Here is a 20225-nt window from a genome sequence, read left to right on the forward strand (position 1 = left end):
ATAATAATTTAAATATCGACCAATCACACCTCGCCTTTTATAGTGTTATTTGGGAGCATACATATTCTAAAACTATCGGGCGAGACTATTTATGCGGACACCGTACCGCGAACCATACCAATACCGGGTTAGGTGACTGCTCATCTGCAAAATATATAACTCTAGATGTTTACTTTATTTTTAAAGAACTAAATCAATCTTCAATTTTACATACCAAATTATTTATTTTATAAAATAAAACATGGTTTAATGCATTGGCGAAATTGGTCTGATGATAAAAGTTTGTTTTTGTTTTTTATTTAATATGAGAGCACTAGAGCACATTGATTATCATCAGCTATTGGGTGTCAAAAATGTGATAATTCTGACACGTAGTCTGAATTTTGTACTAGAATATTGTTTATGGCTATACTATCACGGGATTTTTTCTGTCTTGAAACGAAAGTTCAACATTAAACGTTTATACTGATATTAGTTTCCGGCATACTTCGTAATTTACCCGAATCATTTCGTATACACTCGACATAATTCCGAATGTTTTCAAATTCTTTTCAAATCTCTAGCATCATTCTGCAAGTAAGGTTTTGATTGTTCAAATGAAAAGTCAACTGGACACAAGCTCCAACGGGGTGCTGTTAGATCCACAGGTAATAGTAATTAACCAGTGGAGCTAATTTTAGTTGGATTGACGTCTTAGGAACCTTGTATGTACACTTTCGATAATATAACAATTTTCAACACCCCGTAGCTCACAACCATACAGTAAAATAGGTAAAATGGACTGGTCAACATTTACAAAATATACTGAAACACAATGAAAACGCAAAAACAACTTTTCATTGCAAATAACGACAAACTATTAATGAATTGATGGATAATGTAATATGAAATTAATGACTGGTATTCATGAGATACATTCACATGGAAACATGGCCAGTTATCATCAGTAATCGAGTTGCATTCGTAATCACACACACACACACACACACACACACACACACACACACACACACACACACACACACACACCATATCAAAGTCAGTATCTGCTGTGTCCACCATTGGTCCGTGAGCATGCGTGAAGACGACGGGGAAAAGATTGGCACAAACATCTCAAATAAGCCACAGGAATGTTCCTCCACTCCTCCTGCAACGCCTATGCAAGCTCAGCGACGTTACGCAGTGGTGGCTGGCGGTGACGTACACGACGTCCTAACTCATCCCACATGTGTTCATTTGGGTTCAAATCCGGTGAAATGGCGGGCCAGTTCATAACGATTGTTGCAGGAATGCCTGGGTAATTCTTGCAGTATGTGGACGGGCATTGTCTTGTTGAAACAGAAGGGGACCTCCTGGTCTTCGGTGACGGCGCAAAAGTGGCTGGAGAACTGGTCTTAGAATAACGTCAACATAACGCTGCGCTGTAAGGACATCGTGGACAATGATGAGATCACTCCTGAAATCACAGTTGATTGCCCCCCATACCATCAGACAACCGCCGCCAAACCGATCACGTTCCCTCACACATCCGTCAGCGTACCGTTCATGGAGTCTCCTGTACACACGTGCTCTTCCATCGGCAAAGGAGAAAGGTAAACGGGACTCATCTGAGAAAACAATGCTCCGGTAAAAGGCTGGTGGATGATTACCATTCTGGAGAGCAAACTGTAGTCTCGCAGCACGATGTCGCGGTGTCATGATGTTACCGATGTACGGGCGTCTGCATCCGAGTCCAGCCGTTCTGAGTCGACGGATGACCGTCATCGGATGGGTAGACCTTCCATGACGTCATATTGTGTTGTAACGGGACGTTGACCAGGTCGAGGTCGATCACGGACACTCCCGGTATGTTGATGACGTTCAACAAGTCGTCCAATAGTTGATGGATGGACTCTGAAGGTCCTAGCAACTTGGCTTTGCGAAGTCCCCCCTTGACCATGCCCAACGCTCGCTCCCTTTGTTCTTCTCCGAGTCGTGGCATTCTTAATGTGACGAGGAATATGACACCGTTACGTGACTTTTATGTGTCCACATACTGGCATTTCACGTGCATTGCATGCAGCATGATTGAGCATGTAGTGAACGCATTTCACACCATTTTGTGTGTTTCTGCTATTTTATGTGTAAAGAGAACAAAACCAGGATTAAAACCCAGACAAAAGTACCAATCAATGGCAAAATATTGAAAAATATCTGTTTTGCGTTTTTATTGTATGTCAGTATATTTAAGCTGACAATAGGCAAATTGAGGTTACATATTTCACACCATTTTGTGTGTTTCTGCTATTTTATGTTTAACGAGAACAAAACCAGGATTAAAACCCAGACAAAAGTACCAATCAATGGCAAAATATTGAAAAATATCTGTTTTGCGTTTTCATTGTGTGTCAGTATATTTAAGCTGACAATAGGCAAATTGAGGTTACATATTCGAGATTTAAGCAAAAACATGACTTTTGTGGCTTGTTTCTTTGCTAACGAACATGTATGATTCTTTGAAATGTACCATATATGAATATAATATAACTTAATCGTTGTGTGTATATGCTATGCTAGGTTAGGCTAGGCTAGGATAGGCTATAATCACGTACTAGGAACTAGGATGAACAACAAGACAATATTGAAGCAATAAATTTAATTAAAGTAAACAATATTAAATATATACGTGCATAAACATATAATTTATAGACACATATATCAATTAACAATGAATAATGTACCGTTATACCCTGCAATATAGTTCGTTTACTCATTCTTAAAAACAATATTGTAATATTGCACTTCGTTTCTACAGTTCATGAAAGAACAGAAAGTTAAACTGAAAGATCACAGATTTATCCAAATAGTAGTTCGAACCACATAGACCAAGCCAATGTTCCTTGTTACCAGGCACCGCCCATCTATTGGATACCACCAACCATCGCCATGTTAGATGAGTTTCTTCAACCGTTGAGTTGACTACCGTCATCCAGTAATCGATTTGCTGAGACGCCCTTTGTCTCGTTCCAACCAGCAAGCTCACCAGCGCCTCTAATGACACTAAGAGTACGTCTTAGAAACACCATTTGTCCCGTTCTAACCAGCAATCCACACCAGTTCCTCTTACGACATTAAGAGTACCTCGTTGAGACGTCAGAGGAATAACCCGACTACATCTCCTATCCCATATGGATTAAAACTACAATAAAAGATTTAAACATTACACATTCATATCATCTGCATATTTACAATAACCTTCCATGTGCACATATATTCTGCATTCATGGACTTTAAATGCTTATGTGTCCAACTAATACATTCCTTTCATATATATGCAAAACCTTCTTCCATTCAGTTTCTACTTGGGTTAATTTCTCTATTTACACAGTGTACACATATATAAAATTAAACAAATCCAAATTAATTATAACATATCTTCATACAACGCAATTATATTAAATTATTTAACATTCGAACTAAAATAAATTCATCTACTCACGCTCTTTTACCAGCTTAAAACACACTTCCAAAAATTATTGTCAGTGACTAACCCATCAGATTACGCTGCACATTGTGTAACAATAATGACATTGGAGACGAATTTCACTATTTGTTAACATGTACTTATTTCACTAACTCCCGTAACATTTGCTTAAGCCATGTTATTATAATAAACCAAGTACGTTGAAATTTAAACAATTTATGACGAATAGCAAAATAGGTGTTCTCAAGAAATTATTTAAGTGAATAAAAGAAATTATTGATAAATGCAGTAAACCCTAAAAGAACACTGGCCTATAACTATTTACAATTTCTATCACTACCAAAGTATACATATATATGTGTGCGTGTCTGTAGGCACATTTTGGTAGTAATTACAATAATGTGACATTACATTACTTTGTTCTAATTGTATTTTATTATTGCCTGTGTTATTATATTGTATTTGTATTATGCTATTATCTCTATTACTGTATTGCATTTGTATTAATACCATTGTACTATTGTCTCCTGTAAACCCTATCTTGTCACGACAGTTTATATATCATGTTCCTCATATGCCGTTGTGTAACGGCCTGCGCGTAATAAAGTTCTGTTCTGTTCTGTTCTGTTCAGTGATCAAAACTACTCACATCCCAAGCTAACAATGCAATGCACCACACTACACTTCACGACCATCTTCCACATTTACCACCTGTAATTATTAGCCAAGCTAAACATAAATACCAAACCATAGTGACAGTGTAGGTCATTACAAAAATATATATACCTCATAAATAATATACTATATTTGACTTGTGATAACTATACTACTATACTATACTATACTATACTATACAACTTAATCACTATAGGGGCGGGACATAGTCCAGCGGTAAAGCGTCCGCTTGATACGCGGTCGATCTGGGATCGATCACCGTCGGTGGGCCAGTGCACCACGACTGGAATATCAAAGGCCGTGGTATGTACTATCCTTCCGTGGGCTGGTGCATATAAAATATCCTTCTACTAATAGATAAATGCAGCAGTTTCCTTCCTAAGACTATATGTTAAAATCACCAAATGTTTGACATCCAGTAGCCGATGATTAATAAATCAATGTGCTCTACTGGTGTTGTTAAACATTTCTTTCTTTATAAAAAAATAATTAAAGTTTGTTTTCTTTAGCGACGCCGCTAGATGGCGTTGATTAATTAATCAACGGCTATCGGACGTAAAACATTTGGTCATCAGAGAAAACCCGCTACATTTGTCCAAATGCAACAAGGGATCTTTTATATGCACTTTCCCACAGACAGGAAAGCACATACCACGGCATTTGACCAGTTGTGGTGCACTGGTTGGAACAAAGGAAGGAACGAACGAACGAACAAAATGGTTTATTTAACGACGCACTCGACACATTTTATTTACGGTTATATGGCGTCAGACATGTATTTAAGGAAACACAGATATATAGTGAGGAAACCCGCTGTCACCACTGGGCTACGTCACGCGCCTGGTTGGAACGAGACAAAAACCAATCAGTTGAATGGAGTCACCGAGGTGGTATATGTAGATGTAGACCAGACAATTATTCAATAATACAAGTTAAAGGGACGTACCCTAGTTTTTAAACACTACAGCATATTTCTCACTATTATAGCCGTTTATGATCACTGAAATAAAACAATACTTATATTTTATTGATTAGATTATCCATTTCCGTACAATCGAAGTGTTTCTGGTCATCCTGGTGTTTCTAATAACACAAAATGCATTTTTTCATATTTTAAATAACGCACGTGCGTCTGAGAAGTAACTTTTATGTAGTCGCGTTTTAGTCTATTTTTAAGGGTATTTCAACGGCACAGACTCTTGTTTCACTCTGTTGTATCCAAAATGTGTTACAGGTTTGTAAATTAACCAAACTTAGTGTCCATTGTTACGGATTGAAACTGTGGTCTATGTGAAAAATATGCTTTAGTGTTTAAAAGCTAGGGTATGTCCTCTTAATCAAATGGAATATTATAACAGGTTAATAATTTACGATGACATTGTGCTACATGCTGTTACATAACAAAGTGACAGGTCAATTAAAGCTGCATTTTAATACAGTTATGATGACGGGTAGTCCAGTTGCTGCGATGGAACTTGTGTGCACTTTTAGGTTCCACACCGCCATTAATTACTCCATGCAGTTCAATACAATTTCTATGTCAGAATATATTCTGTGAAAAATACAACACTATCGAGAGGATCATGTGACTACTAATTTTAGGGAGTGCTCTCAACTGACAAGTACCGTGTAACAAAATCAACATGGGTCGAACCACGAACAATCTGATTAAAATTAACTCTACTGATCTACCTGTAGATCTAACAGCATTGCGTGGACTCCCATGTCCAGCTGACATTTCATCTATAAATAACAATTTAAATATCGACCAATTACACTACGACCTTTATAGCGTTATTCGGAGCATACAAATTCTACAAATATCGAGTGAGACTATTTATGCAAAAGGCGAACTTGTTGGTCTATTTCAATATTGAAAAAACAGTGCAGTAATAAAGTCTGGATTGTATACTAGTATAAACAGATTTTATGGCTATACCATAACGGTATAACGAATTTTATATAAAATTTTATATTGAAATTAGTTTCCGACATACTTCATAATTCACTCGAATCACTTCGTATACCCTCGGCATAATCCCGAATGTTTTTCAAATTCTTTTCAAATCACTGGCATGATTTTGCAAGTAAGGTTTTGATTGGTCGAATGAAAGGTCAACTGGACATGAGCTCCAACGGGCTGCTGTTAGATCCACATGTAATTGATAGGCCTCAGATTACAGTTATCTTCCCATTTGGTTGTCCAAAATCCGGAAATTTGACCGCGCAAGTAGTCTGCTGTTTGACTAATTATTTCATGGCAGACAGCTATGAAGTGGCAACTGTTTGACTGAAGTGACAGGGGATAGCATGTAGTTTGTAAACATGTGTAACTTGTTGACATTGAAGACTTGTTTGTGGTAATTCCGGCCCATGCAAAAGTAGTGTTTTTTTGTGTAAAATGGGTGTACTCCGGCCTGGTTTAGAGGGTGTGTCTGTTTAAACCAATATGCTGGGAGAAAGAGCTGGACAACAGGGGTTGTCCTTTTCAGGGTATGTGTCCCCCATGCAGGCAAAGGTACACACAAAACTTCACGGGCCTGCTGATATTAATAAAAATGTTATAGCCACTAAGGCTATATAGAAACATATAGCGAAATTAATTGTGGTCTGAGGCCTAATAGTGGAGCTAATTTTAATTAGATTGGACCACGAAATGTTTCAGTTAACAGCCACCATGCCCGAGAACCGCTCCGTGTTGCTGGTATACAAGTTGCACTATACCACTTGCACAGTTGTTATCAGTTAGTACTAAACATAACAAGTAACTTCAAACCAATGGGTTATTTAAATACTACAGAGGTCAACCTACGTGTAATCATCAAAGAAAGATATCAAAAAGCATATCAGAATTGTGTAGTTGTTCTTTTCTATGAGGAACTGTTTCCTAAACCGGGCTATATTAAGTTGCTACAGCAAATAACAACACGACAAATGGTGGTGTGTTACCTTTAGCTATAGAGATTTACTCTTTAGATGATTTATCTTAACCATATAGAAGGTAAGACAACTCGAGGGTAGACTTTTTGAAAGGTGGCAGTAACTTGAATAATGGTAGCACACGTCATTGCGTATGTCCAAATATCGTGAAACATAACGATTTGACTTTTCTGTCGTAAATAAGTTTATGTTACCTTTTGTCGTCGGCAAATCAACATTATACACAAATGCATGGAAAATAGCATTGCAACTGAACCAAAAACTTATAAGAGTGGTCATTAGTTTGAAAACACAAATAGTGTAAACATGTTTTAACGCTGAAAGCCATAAGTTTCTTTTTGCATCACATAAAAAATATGCATGTACTTATTAGTATTTCTTTTGGTACATAGGAATATGGTGTCCTGTGTTATGCTAATGACAACTGTATGTAGAATAAACTTTAATACAGGGTCAGTCTCCAATTGGCCCTGCTGAACACTTGAAATCATGAAAATTGTCGAGACTAGACACACTACTATACTCTTCAGAAAAAAAGTAGGGGAACTCTAATAAGAATTTACAATTGCCAGAATTGTAAGGTATATTATCTGTTGGGAATGGTTATATGATAATAGTGAATTAATTGGACAAACATTACAACCGGTAGTTCAGCATTACAGTAGGTTTTATGACCACCAACGATCTTGAAGGACGATTGGGGTCAGAAGTGAAATTTGAAAGTTGACGTTTTTTTCAGTAAATCGCAAATTCAAACAATAAAAATTACTAAAAACAAAACAATAACAACTGTATGATCAACAGAATGAAAAGATTGACAGAAATAATGTTCCACAGTGATTAATCGACCTTCTTGGAAATTGTCAAAATCGAGAATGACACCCCACGAACGTGCACGGGGTAACTGCGTGATGTACGTGCAAACTATGGCATGTGTTTCGGTGTGTTGATAAACACACCTGAACATTATTTACTGGGATGTCTATAGTCAAAACGTATGTTTGGTCTAATAGTTTATATTAACATTAATATTTCAGGTTCCCCTACTCTTTTTAAGAATATATTAATTCTGAATAACTCAACTGATTTCAGTGGGGATGCTTTGCCTTTTCCCGTCCTCTTTAACAAATTTTCTCAGTTGCAGCCTTCTTTCAAGAAGCCCGACGTACAACACGACAGCACAAAAGCTCAAACCCGCGACCATCAAAAAACTGTACCGGAAACAGCCGAGTCCGTAGCAGTCTTTAAGTCCCGGAGTCCTGATCCGATCGTCGTAAATGGCGCCAAATATCTGTTGCAGAATCATACCTCCGACTGACGACCCCAGCATCATGAATCCCCAGTTCCGTCCGAAATACCTCATCCCAAAGAACTCGCTGGTCATAGCGGGAGTTAGACTCGACGTGGCGCCGTAAGGTATTACAACACATAGTAACGAAACAAGCAACACGCTGTAGTAATTCCCGAAAAAGATGCACAGAGTCAAACTAACTGTTTGGAAAATCATCAAGATTAAGGCAACAGCAGGTCGAGGCACTCGGTGGACTATGGAATCGGAGAGATATCCACAGACGAATTTAGACACCGTTCCCGCAGCGAAGTACAAGGTTGTGAAGAACGTGCTGGCGTCCTCCATACGAAACGATTTGAGGTATGTCGTAATATTGTTCTGGAACATCAGCTGTAAACTGGAACAGATGATGAAAGTCCACATCAGAAACTGATAATCGAAAGACTTCAGCAATTTGAAACCAGTCATTTCTTCAACCGGTTCCGGATTCAGAATATTGTTTTTGACATTTTTGCATTCTTCGCTGGCCTCGTCAATGTTTATAAGAGGCGATTCCTCGGAATCGTCAGTAGTAAGACCCTGCCTCTGATCACTATTGTCGTCATATGCGAATTGAGACAGAAAAAGTATCCCAAGAATATTTGTAACTGTAAATATCAGCGCCATCATGAGGTAAAATCCTTGCAAGTCTTGTTGATCTTCGTCGTTGTGAATGTGGCCGTTTGTGAATAGCGTTCCGTAAACCAGAGCCACAAGCGACGAGCTGCAACTGTATAATGCTTCAAGAATCCCGAACACCTTTCCGCGGTGTTTAGGGCTGACGTTTGCGGAGATGGTCATTAGACTAGCCATGTAGGTGAAGCTGGCGCCGGTAGCTATAAATAGTAACAAGACGTTAACGTCAGACAAGTGAAAATGGCGCCAAAACATAATAAAGGTCCCTGTTATTAAATAGTGTAATCAAGAAAAATATTATACTTTATAAATTATATATGTTTGTGTGGGGGGTGGGAGTGTATGTGTGTGAGCGCGCGATTGCGTGCATGACTGTGTGTGTATTGTTTTTTGGCGGGTGAGGAGGAGTTTGGACATTTTTTTTCTCTGCTTACCTGTAACAAAGAAATATATACACTGCAGCCACGCTCTACCAGAGTAAAACGCTTTCTGGTACGTAGTGCTGTACAACAAGAATGACCCCAGCGACGTCAGAATTAGAGCGGTCAATGACGTCCAGCGCGCGCCAACACGTTCCACCATGAACCCTGCCGGAAAGGCCAAGGCGATTCCGAAATTACTCATGGGTGCGAGCAGTTCAACTGAAACAAATAAACAAGAACAGGAGTAGCAGACTCAATGTCGTAGTTATGACCAGTGTCGTAGTTATGACACATGTCGTAGTTATGACCACTGTCGTAGTTATGACAAATGTTGTAGTTATGACCAATGCTGTAATTATGACCAATGATGTAATTATGAACACTCGTAGTTATGACCATTGTCGTAGTTATGGCCAATAGTTATGACCAATATCGTAGTTATGACCAATTTCGTAATTATGAACACTGTCGTAGTTATGACCAATGTTGTAGTTAAAACCAATATGGTAGATTTGCCATTTGCTTCGCTTCTAAGTCAGTGAAGCCATGTCAAGAGAAAGAAAGAAAATAGTACGTCATATTTTTACTTGTTACCTACTACAAGTGTTTTCAATGAATATCATAAGGCGAATAGGTAATTAGGTGTTTAAGATTCGTGGGATTTCTTTAATAAAAACACAATACAATGTCTTACAGATACTCCTAATAGGTGTAGTATTAGAATAGGGATAATACAACTGTGTTTCGTTGTTAACCATAAGGATTATCATAAAATTAGTGATATTATCCCCTAAATAGAATTCGCTACTCGTGGGTGTTTTGTTTTTTAATATGTACAATATCAATCTCGTCTAGTTAAAAGTGACAAACCCTAGTTTTTAAACACTACGACGTATTTTCCATTATTAAAGCCGTTTTTGTAAATTTAAATTAGAAGTACTTACATCTTATTATTTAGAATGTTAATGTTCGTACACCTGCAGTGGTTCTGGTCTCCCAGGTTTGTGCAGGCTAGGGGCGGGACGTAGCCCAGTGGTTAGGCGCTCGCTTGATGCGCAGTTGGTCTGTGATCGATCCCCGTCGGTGGGTCTATTGTGCTATTTCTCGTTCCAGCTAGTGCACCACGACTGGTATATCAAAAACCGCTGTATGTACTACCCTGTCTGTGGGATGGCGCATATAAAAGATCCCTTGCTGCTAATCGAAAAACCTATCAAAACCTATATTAGCTCGGCCATTTACCTTTCGACCGACCGTTCAAAATTGCGCCAAATTCCCTCAATCAAAATTGCGCACCCTTTTCTCTTTGGCATTTAACTGCTCCATTCAAATTCCATAGCACCACCACCACCCCCACCCGCCTGCTACCGATTTGATCGGGATGCTGGTGCTCCCTTGCACCTGCCAGTGCAGGCGGTCCCTCCTCCCCCCCCCCCCCCCCCCCCCCACCTTCCCTGTCATGGACGGAGGAGCCGGCCAAGGCTGGCTCTTGTGCCCATCACGACAGGCGTGTGCTACAACAGCTTGTTCTGAATGTGCACGTAAAACCCTATGACATGACATGACATAATTGAAAAAGAGTCGCCCATGAAGTGGCAACAGCAAGTATCCTCTCTCAATATCTGTGTGGTCTTTAACCGTATGTCTGACGCCATATAACCGTAAATAAAATGTGTTGAGTGCGTCGTTAAAGGGACATTCCTGAGTTTGCTGCATTGTAAGATTTTCCGACTAATAAAATATTTATACGATTACACTTACATATTAAATATATTTTCTTGTAAAGAATATCAGTGTCTGTATATTCAATGTGTTTCTGGTCGTCTTAATATTTGTAAGATGCCGAAACTGGATTTTGTTTTCAAATAATTTCGTACGTACGAAAAAATATATTTTAGGAAATAAAATGAAATTTAACCTAGTACAAATATTAGAACGATCAGAAACACGTTTAATATACAGCCACTAATGTTTTATGCAGAACAATATATTTGATATGTAATTACAATCGTTAAAAAGTCTCTGTTAGTCGATAACAACTTAAAAAGTGCAGCAAACTCAGGAATGCCCCTTTAACTAAACTTAATGTCCATTTTCACGGGTTGAAACTAGGGTCAGAGCCTCGACAAATACCGATTAACAAAGACGAGTTTGGCTGATATTTTTCATATTAGAAGAAAATACTCGTGACTAATCCTCTATACATTTACCTTCCATTTGTGTGTAATTGAACGTCTTTTTCACGGCGTTGGCGTAGGCGTTGAAGGCGTAGACAGAGCCTGCGACGCCCAGGCCTATACACCCGACAACCAGAGCCGTTATTCGTAGCGCTAGGTAGGTCCTTCTCCCGGCCATGTTGATTATACAAATAATTAACCGAACCTGCTGTCACGGTGTACTTACATAACACACTACATACATAATTCCGCACGTGACAATCGTACAGGTAATGATAAAAATTACATGATTTTTGTTCAGTTCAGTATAACGGTCGATACACTCCATGGGACAGGATAATGCACATATTCAAATTATATGTAAATTAATCAGTCAATGCACTATGTTTATTGACATTTAAACAGACATGTTACGGTGACACTCCACAATTGACGTGTGTTTTAATAGTCTTCAAACAAAAACGTTTCAATGGCAACTTTATATTGTAAGTTGCATTCGTCATTCTAAACTTCACAGGATAAAGCCAATACCTTGAGACAGTAACCAGTTATTCCCTATATATTCTAAACTTCACAGGATAAAGCCAATACCTTGAGACAGTAACCAGTTATTCCCTATATATTCTAAACTTCACAGGATAAAGCCAATACCTTGAGACAGTAACCAGTTATTCCCTATATATTCTAAACTTCACAGGATAAAGCCAATACCTTGAGACAGTAACCAGTTATTCCCTATATATTCTAAACTTCACAGGATAAAGCCAATACCTTGAGACAGTAACCAGTTATTCCCTATATATAAATAATTCGTGCTATTCTCCAGGACGTGCATGCTCCCACTGGAATTGTTTGGGGGGGGGGGGGGGGGGTTATTGTGTTGTTGTTGTTGTTGTTTGTTGTTGTTGTTTTGGGGTTGGGTTTTTTGTGTCCGGTTGTTTGGGGTTTTTTTTGGGGTGTTTTTTTTTTTGGGGGGGGGGGGCGGTTTGAAGGCCTTAAACATGATTTCCTGGCATCTGAATTACGAGATTAGTCATTTTCAAACAATAATTTTCAACTATTTTAATGATTATTGGACAGAGTATTATAACCTGAGGATGTTTTCTTTTCTTTTCTTATTTAGATGACTGGCAAAGTTAGCCACTTTCAAACAGTGATTTTAGTTATTTAGTAGGACCGGCCTCGGTGGTGTCGTGGTTAGGCCATCGGTCTACAGGCTGGTAGGTACTGGGTTCGGATCCCAGTCGAGGCATGGGATTTTTAATCCAGATACCGACTCCAAACCCTGAGTGAGTGCTCCACAAGGCTCAATGGGTAGGTGTAAACCACTTGCACCGACCAGTGATCCATAACTGGTTCAACAAAGGCCATGGTTTGTGCTATCCTGCCTGTGGGAAGCGCAAGTAAAAGATTCCTTGCTGCCTGTCGTAAAAGAGTAACCTATGTGGCGAAAGCAGCTTTCCTCTTAAAAAAACAGTGTCAGAATGACCATACCTTTGACGTCTAATAGCCGATGATAAGATAAAAAACAACAATGTGTTCTGGTGGCGTCGTTAACTAAAACAAACTTTACTTTTATTTAGTTGGATTTTATAAAGCAAGAATTATTTCGATGAGTTGGGACATGACGTTCTTGGATCTGAATCATTATATTGATTATTTTGCGGGGTATTATTACGACCGCACTTGGCTGGATTAAAAAAGTAAAGTGTGTTTTATTTAACGACGCCACTAGAGCACATTGATTTTTTTATCTTATCATCGGCTGTTGGACGTCAAACATATGGTCATTCTGACACTGTTTTTTAGAGGAAACCCGCTGTCGCCACATAGGCTACTCGTTTACGACAGGCAGCAAGGGATCTTTTATTTGCGCTTCCCACAGGCAGGATAGCACAAACCATGGAATTTGTTGAACCAGTTATGGATCACTGGTCGGTGCAAGTGGTTTACACCTACTCATTGAGCCTTAGGGATGCACTCACTCAGGGTTTTGAGTCGGTATCTGGATTAAAAATCCCATGCCTCGACTGGGATCCGAACCCAGTACCTACCAGCCTGTAGACCGATGGCCTAACCACGACGCCACCGAGGCCGGTTTGGCTGGATTAAGTCTTAAGATGTTTTTTTTTAAAGCTGCACTCTTAAGCTAAACGGATTTACAGTGACAAAAACCCGTCAAGCTGAATAGACAAGTGGCAGTATGACGTCATGAACTCAGATTCCAAAGTTATATTCCATTTCTGAGAGCATGATATAACAATTGTGTCGGGTTTTTTATCCAAATAAGCGCAGGTTTGCTTGAGGTATAGTTAACATCTCGGATCCGTATAGTAAATGTAGGACATCCCTTTAGGTGTGTAGGACATGTCTGTAGATGTGTAGGGTATCCTTGTAAGATGTCGGGTAGTTACGGCTCTTGTCTTTTTTCTCTTTTTTTTTACAGATCTTGTAACGCAATGTTACATCTTGAGTTTGTGATAACAATGGATTTATGTCTCTATGGAATACAAATAATATTTTAAAAATAGTTCTTTCAAATGTAGCACAAAAGAATGCAAACCCCAAAATCATGACATAACATTCCACACTAATAGGTGGCATTGAATCACATTGTGTTTTTATTGCAGTTTAATATTTTACATTTGTTACCGCTGAAGACTTTACAAATGCTAAAGAAGAAAGGTATTTTGGCAAGTATGAATTCTGATGACAATAATTTAATGGTCTAATTGTCTCCAGTTAGATTTTGTTGAGTAGATGTGTTCTGGGCAAGGAATGTATGGTGTGTTGCTATGGCAAAGAAGCATAGCCAGTCCACTAAGGCGATCCTGGATCACCTTGCTCTGGTCCACACTTGCAATCGCCGTAGTGCTGAAAAGTACCTTTCACATGCCACACAGCCAACAGGAGTAGTGAGGAATATCACCAGAATTCGGTGAATTGCTGGGAAATAATCTTTGTTGCAGGATACCAAAGTTTTTGTTTTGGGGATTTTTGTTGTTGTTGTTTTGGGCTTTTTTTGCTACCAAAGTGGTCCAACCATCCGCTGGTCTGGACTCTACTGGAGTATGATGCAACAGGTGTTTCCACGTCTCTCTACTTCAAGTTTAAGATACTCTCCCCGCCTCAGAAAATTAGAATAGTATTCATTTAACTTCGCTATGCGTGTTGGTGTCAGGTGTTCCAAAGTCACGGGTATGAGCGCTTCAGCAGTCACTAGGTGACTATGCTGGTTGGAAAACCTGGGGCCTATTTCACTAAACATAGTAAGTTTACGTCTGCTACAAGCAGTTATATCGGTCGTGCGTTTACACGTATTTGGCGTCTATTTCGCGCAGAAAATTGCATTATTACGGAAGGTGGAGCATTTTAAAGACAACAGAAAATGAAATATGTGTATTTCTAACTATGTTTGTTGTACTATAATAGTAATAAGAATTGTGGTTTAGTCGTAGACTTACGTTTATGTGCAAAACATGGCTTACGATGCTTTATGAAATAGGGCCCTGGAATCGAGATCTTGAACAAAATGATCAATAAAGGGATCAAATTCGTGTCAGAATCACCAAATGTTTGACATCCAATAGCCGATGATTATTTAAATAATGTGCTCCAGTGGTGTCGTTAAACAAGACAAACTTTAACTGTTACAATTTGGAACCGACGTTGGGACAGAACATCGTTGGAACTTTACTAACGGTTGTCTTAAAGTAACAGACCCTAGTTTCCTCTCTCAGTATCTGTGTGGTTCTTAACCATATGTCTGACGCCATATAACCGTAAATAAAATGTGTTGAGTGCGTCGTTAAATAAAACATTTCCTTCTTCCGTCCTTCTTCCGTATCTAGATGTGTTACAGGTTTGTGGATTAATTGAACTAAGTGTCCATTTTATCGAGCTGAAACCAGGATCCGTGCTTTTAACTACTGCTGGGCGGGATGTAGTCCAGTGGTAAAGCGCTCGCTTGATCCGCGGTCGGTTTAGGATCAATCCCCGTCGGTGGCCCCATTGGGCTTTTTCTCGTTCCAGCCAGTGACCCAACTGGTGTCAAAAACTGCCGTGGTATGTACTGGCATATCAACGACTGGCATATCAAAGGCCCGGGTATGTACTACCCTGTCTGTAGGATGGTACATATAAAAGATCCCTTGCTTCAAATCGAAAAGAGTAGCCCATGAAGTGGCGACAGCGGGTTTGCTCTCTATATATATGTGTGATTCTTAACCATATGTCAGATGCCATATAACCATAAATAAAATGTGTTGAGTGCGTCGTTAAATACAACATTTCCTTACTTCTTTTTCGCTACTGACTTTTCAGTAATTCAAGGACTATGGACCGTGTTTAGCTAGCTATTTAAAATATAGTCCGTCTCATCATTCTACATAAATGTTTTTTTGTTGTTTACAAATCAATCGGCTCCGAAATAAAAAAAAATTAAAAACTTTTAGTAAATTTCATAGTATAAAAAGGCCCCGTGAGACGGAATATAGTTTAAAACTGTTGGCGCAATATCTTTATTTTTTAGGTTCATTTTTTTATTTTGTGGGGTTTGTTTTGATTTATTTTTGGTGAGCTCATACTGTAATTGTCATAGCATTTGATGTGCATTCACCTTGCATAGACACATTTAATTGGGGGTTTTTTCTACTTCCAGCCAGTGCCCGACAACTGGTGTAACAAAGGCCGTGGTATGTGTTATCATGCCTGTGGGATGGTGCATATAAAAGATCCCTTGATGCTAATCGAAAAGAGTAGCCCATGAAGTGGCAACAGCGGGCTTCCTCTCTCAATATCTGTGTGGTCCTTAACCATATGTCTGACGCCACATAACCGTAAATAAAATGTGTTGAGTGCGTCGTTAAGTAAAACATTTCCTTCCTTCCTTAACTGTATGTCCGATGTCATATAACCGAACATGAATGTGTTGAGTGCGTCAACTAAAACATTTCCTTCCTTCCTTCCTTAACTGTATGTCCGATGTCATATAACCGTACATGAATGTGTTGAGTGCGTCAAATAAAACATTTCCTTCCTTTCCTATATATGACTGACCTAATTACATTAATTATATTGCTGATGTTCCTTTTCCTCTCTTAATATCTGTGTGGCCCTTAACCATATGCCTGACGCCATATAACCGTAAATAAAATGTGTTGAGTGCGTCGTTAAATAAAACATTTCCTTCCTTCCTTGTATGTGGGTAATTTTAAACAGTTTTGTCCAAGTTAGTCCATCATATTTGTATTATGTATGAATCTATCTTGTTTTTAGCTGGTTCACACATTCCAATTAGTTTCTGTTTCCCGGTTAGTGCATCCATGTGAATCAACCGGCTGTTGCTTACTTGTTCATTAGGTGGAACGGTTAGTGCATCCATGTGAATCAACCGGCTGTTGCTTACTTGTTCATTAGGTGGAACGGGAAGTAGCCCAGTGGTAAAGAGCTCGCCAGATGCGCGGTCGCTTTAGGATCGATCCCCGTCGGTTACGGTCTATATATTGATGATATAACATACATAATTTAAAAAAGCATGTTACAATGGTGACTGCATCTTATTCCAGGGGGCGGGTCGTAGCTCAATGGTACAGCGCTCGCCAGAAGTGCGGTCGCTTTAGGATCGATCCCCGTCGGTGGACCCATTGGGATATTTCTCGTTCCAGCAAGTGCACCATGACTGTTATATCAAAGGCAGTGGTGTGTGCTATCCTGTCTATGGGATGGTGCATATAAAATACACCTTGCTATTAATTAAAAGGGGGGGGGGGTGGCAGGACGTAACTGTTCATTTAATGAGCGGTCGGTGTGGGATCGATCCCCATCGTTGACCACATCAGACTACCTTTTGTTCGAGGCAGTACACCACGACTGGTATAACAAAGGCTGTGGTATGTGCTATCCTGTCTGTGGGATGGCGCATATAAAATATACCTTGCTACTAATTGAAAAATGTAGCGGGTTTCCTCTCTAAGGCTATATGTCAGAATTACCAAATGTTGGACATCCAATAGCCGATGATTAATAAATCAATGTGCTCTAGTTGTGTTATTTAAAAAACCACTTATTTTTAAATTAAAAACAAAATGTAGAGTGTTTCCTCTCTAAGACTAGACATCAAAATCACCAAATGCCTGACTAGCCAATGATTAATAAATTAATCTGTTCTAGTGGTGTTCTTAAACAAAACAAACTTTAACTCGTTTCCTTCCTGAGAATATTTGAATTTAACCATTTAATTTTCTTCTCTTTTTACTGTTGAGCACGTTCGTTTTGCGAAACTGTTTGAACGTTTGGTTGAGAACAAACGGTTTGAAATGTGACTCGTGTGTTTCCGCCTTCAGATACGTAAAGCTCGTACATTCCCGGCATTAAATATTTTCTAATAAATGAGGCTTGTATTTGTGTTGATTGCTTAATCTTATCCGCTTTCTTCTTGGTGGTCCAAATTTTCATAGGCAGTAGTACACCAAACAGCATCTCATCTGGTCGAAATGCAGCTAACTTCCTATACCGGCCTCGGTTGCGTCGTGATTAAGCCATCGGACTACAGGCTGGTAGGTACAGGGTTCGCAGCCAGGTACCGGCTCCAATCCAGAGCTAGTTCGTAAGGACTCAGTGGGTAGGTGTAAGGCCACTACACCCTCATCTCTCTCACTAACCACTAACCAACTAACAACTAACCCACTGTCCTGGACAGACAGCCCAGATAGATGAAATGTGTGCCCAGGACTGCGTGTTTGAATCTTAATTGGATATAAGCACGAACATAAGTTGAAATGAAATAACTTCCTATCGTTTGAAACGCATTACAGCTGTTTGTTAGTAATGCAAATATTAATAAATAAATATGAGTGTTATTCAGATGTTTAATTCGGGAAAACATCAGCTATCCCCTCCCTCCATCCCCTACAATAATGGGAGCCCGTACGACTATTGTAGTGATTTGACCGTTTGGCCTGTTGTCTTGATTTGACCGTTTGGCCTAGTGTCTTAATTTGACCGTTTGGCCTAATGTCTTGATTTGACCGTTTGGTTTAGCGTCTTGATTTGACCATTTGGCCTATTGTCTTGATTTGACCGTTTGGTCTAACGTCTTGATTTGACCGTTTGGCCTAGTGTCTTGATTTGACCGTTTGGCCTATTGTCTTGATTTGACCTTTTGACCTATTGTCTTGATTTGACCGTTCGGCGACCGACAAATATTGGTTATAGTGTTTTTATGTAATAGTGTGGCAGGTGGGTACGATAATTATTCACGTCTTCCCAAAAGCATGAAATTTGGTACAAACTTAGGTTATGGGGAACGTATAAATTTCTGACATAGAAGAATGTTGGTTTGAGTGTACTTATTAAAAATGGCCGCCATATTGATGTGAAAAAAATTAAGGAAAATGTATTTTTCAACAAAACAATTTACTTAATGCAAGCGAAAAGCCCAATTTGTACACCAATCTGCCGCACTGTAAGTTGATTTTTTTTAAATGTATCGTGATGAACTGTCATTATGTGTTTTAAAAAAGCAATTATTCATCTCCATATGAGATATGAAATGTTTGGGTTGTGGGGTTCCGGGTGAATTTGCAGATGATTATATACACTCAGAAATAAGTTTTACATAACCAGATGTTAAAAGCAATTATACCATTTTAAGCACGAAACAGAGATTTATTCTGAAATACCATGTATATGTATATGTTTAAGAGAACGAAGAAGCTTAATGATGTATACTATAGTCAAACATCATGAAAAATGTCTTGATTTAAGTTAACTTTGGTTCGTTCAACGATACCACTAGAGCACATTGATTTATTAATCATCGGCTATTGGACGTCAAACAATTGGTAATTTTGACATATAGTCTTAGAGAAGAAACCCGCTACATTTTTCAATTAGCACCTGGGATGTGCGCTTTTTATTACAGCACATACCACGTACTTTGTTATAACAGTCGTGAGGCACTGATTAGCACCGGGAGGGAGAGGGGGGGGGGGTAATTAGAGAATGGGTTCCATAACTGTACACAAAAGGGCTCGTGTGCTATTTCTATCTAAAGTCGTCACTTGATCATGACTCCGTTGGTGAGCCCATTGAGCTAATTTTCACTCCAGCCAGTGCACGACGACTGGTATGTCAAAGGCCGTGGTATGTGTTATCCTGTATGTGGGATAGCGCATATAAAAGTTCCCTTGCTGCTAATCGAAAAAGAGTATCCCATGAAGTGGCGACAGCGGGTTTCCTCTCTCAATATCTGTGTGGTCCTTAGCCAAATGTGTGACGCCATATAACCGTAAATAACATGTTTTGAGTTCGTCGTTAAATAAAGTATTTCCTTCTTCCTTGATCATGAAAAATACAGCAGAGGTGTATACATTTCACAGTGTTTTAATGGAAATATTTGTTTTACTATTTTTTTAAATATAAAAACATTAAAGCGACGAAATGCGTGATGAAAAGGCCGAGGCGTTCACTTTGAATCAAGGGTTATAGTTGTAACCTTGAAATGACCGCTAAAGGTCATCAACTATCAATGTATTTTTTCTCTCCTTCTGTTTTTCTGGTTATTTCTTGTTTTCTTAAAG

At 39.0% G+C, this 20225-nt stretch overlaps 1 protein-coding gene across 1 annotated transcript; it reads right to left on the reverse strand.

Moving 5' to 3' along the window:
- Window positions 1-2727: 2727 nt before the first annotated feature.
- Window positions 2728-11821, reverse strand: LOC121390347 (probable transporter MCH1). The gene is made up of 4 exons (XM_041522138.1): window positions 11677-11821; window positions 9479-9685; window positions 8162-9310; window positions 2728-3178 (listed from the first exon to the last, which is right to left on the reverse strand). The coding sequence occupies exons 1-4, from the start codon at window positions 11819-11821 to the stop codon at window positions 3159-3161; spliced, it is 1521 nt and encodes a 506-aa protein (XP_041378072.1). The 3' UTR covers window positions 2728-3158.
- Between the last annotated feature and the right edge of the window lie 8404 nt (window positions 11822-20225).

The sequence above is a fragment of the Gigantopelta aegis genome, chromosome 15, assembly GCF_016097555.1.
Source record: "Gigantopelta aegis isolate Gae_Host chromosome 15, Gae_host_genome, whole genome shotgun sequence".
NCBI lineage: Eukaryota > Metazoa > Mollusca > Gastropoda > Neomphalida > Peltospiridae > Gigantopelta > Gigantopelta aegis.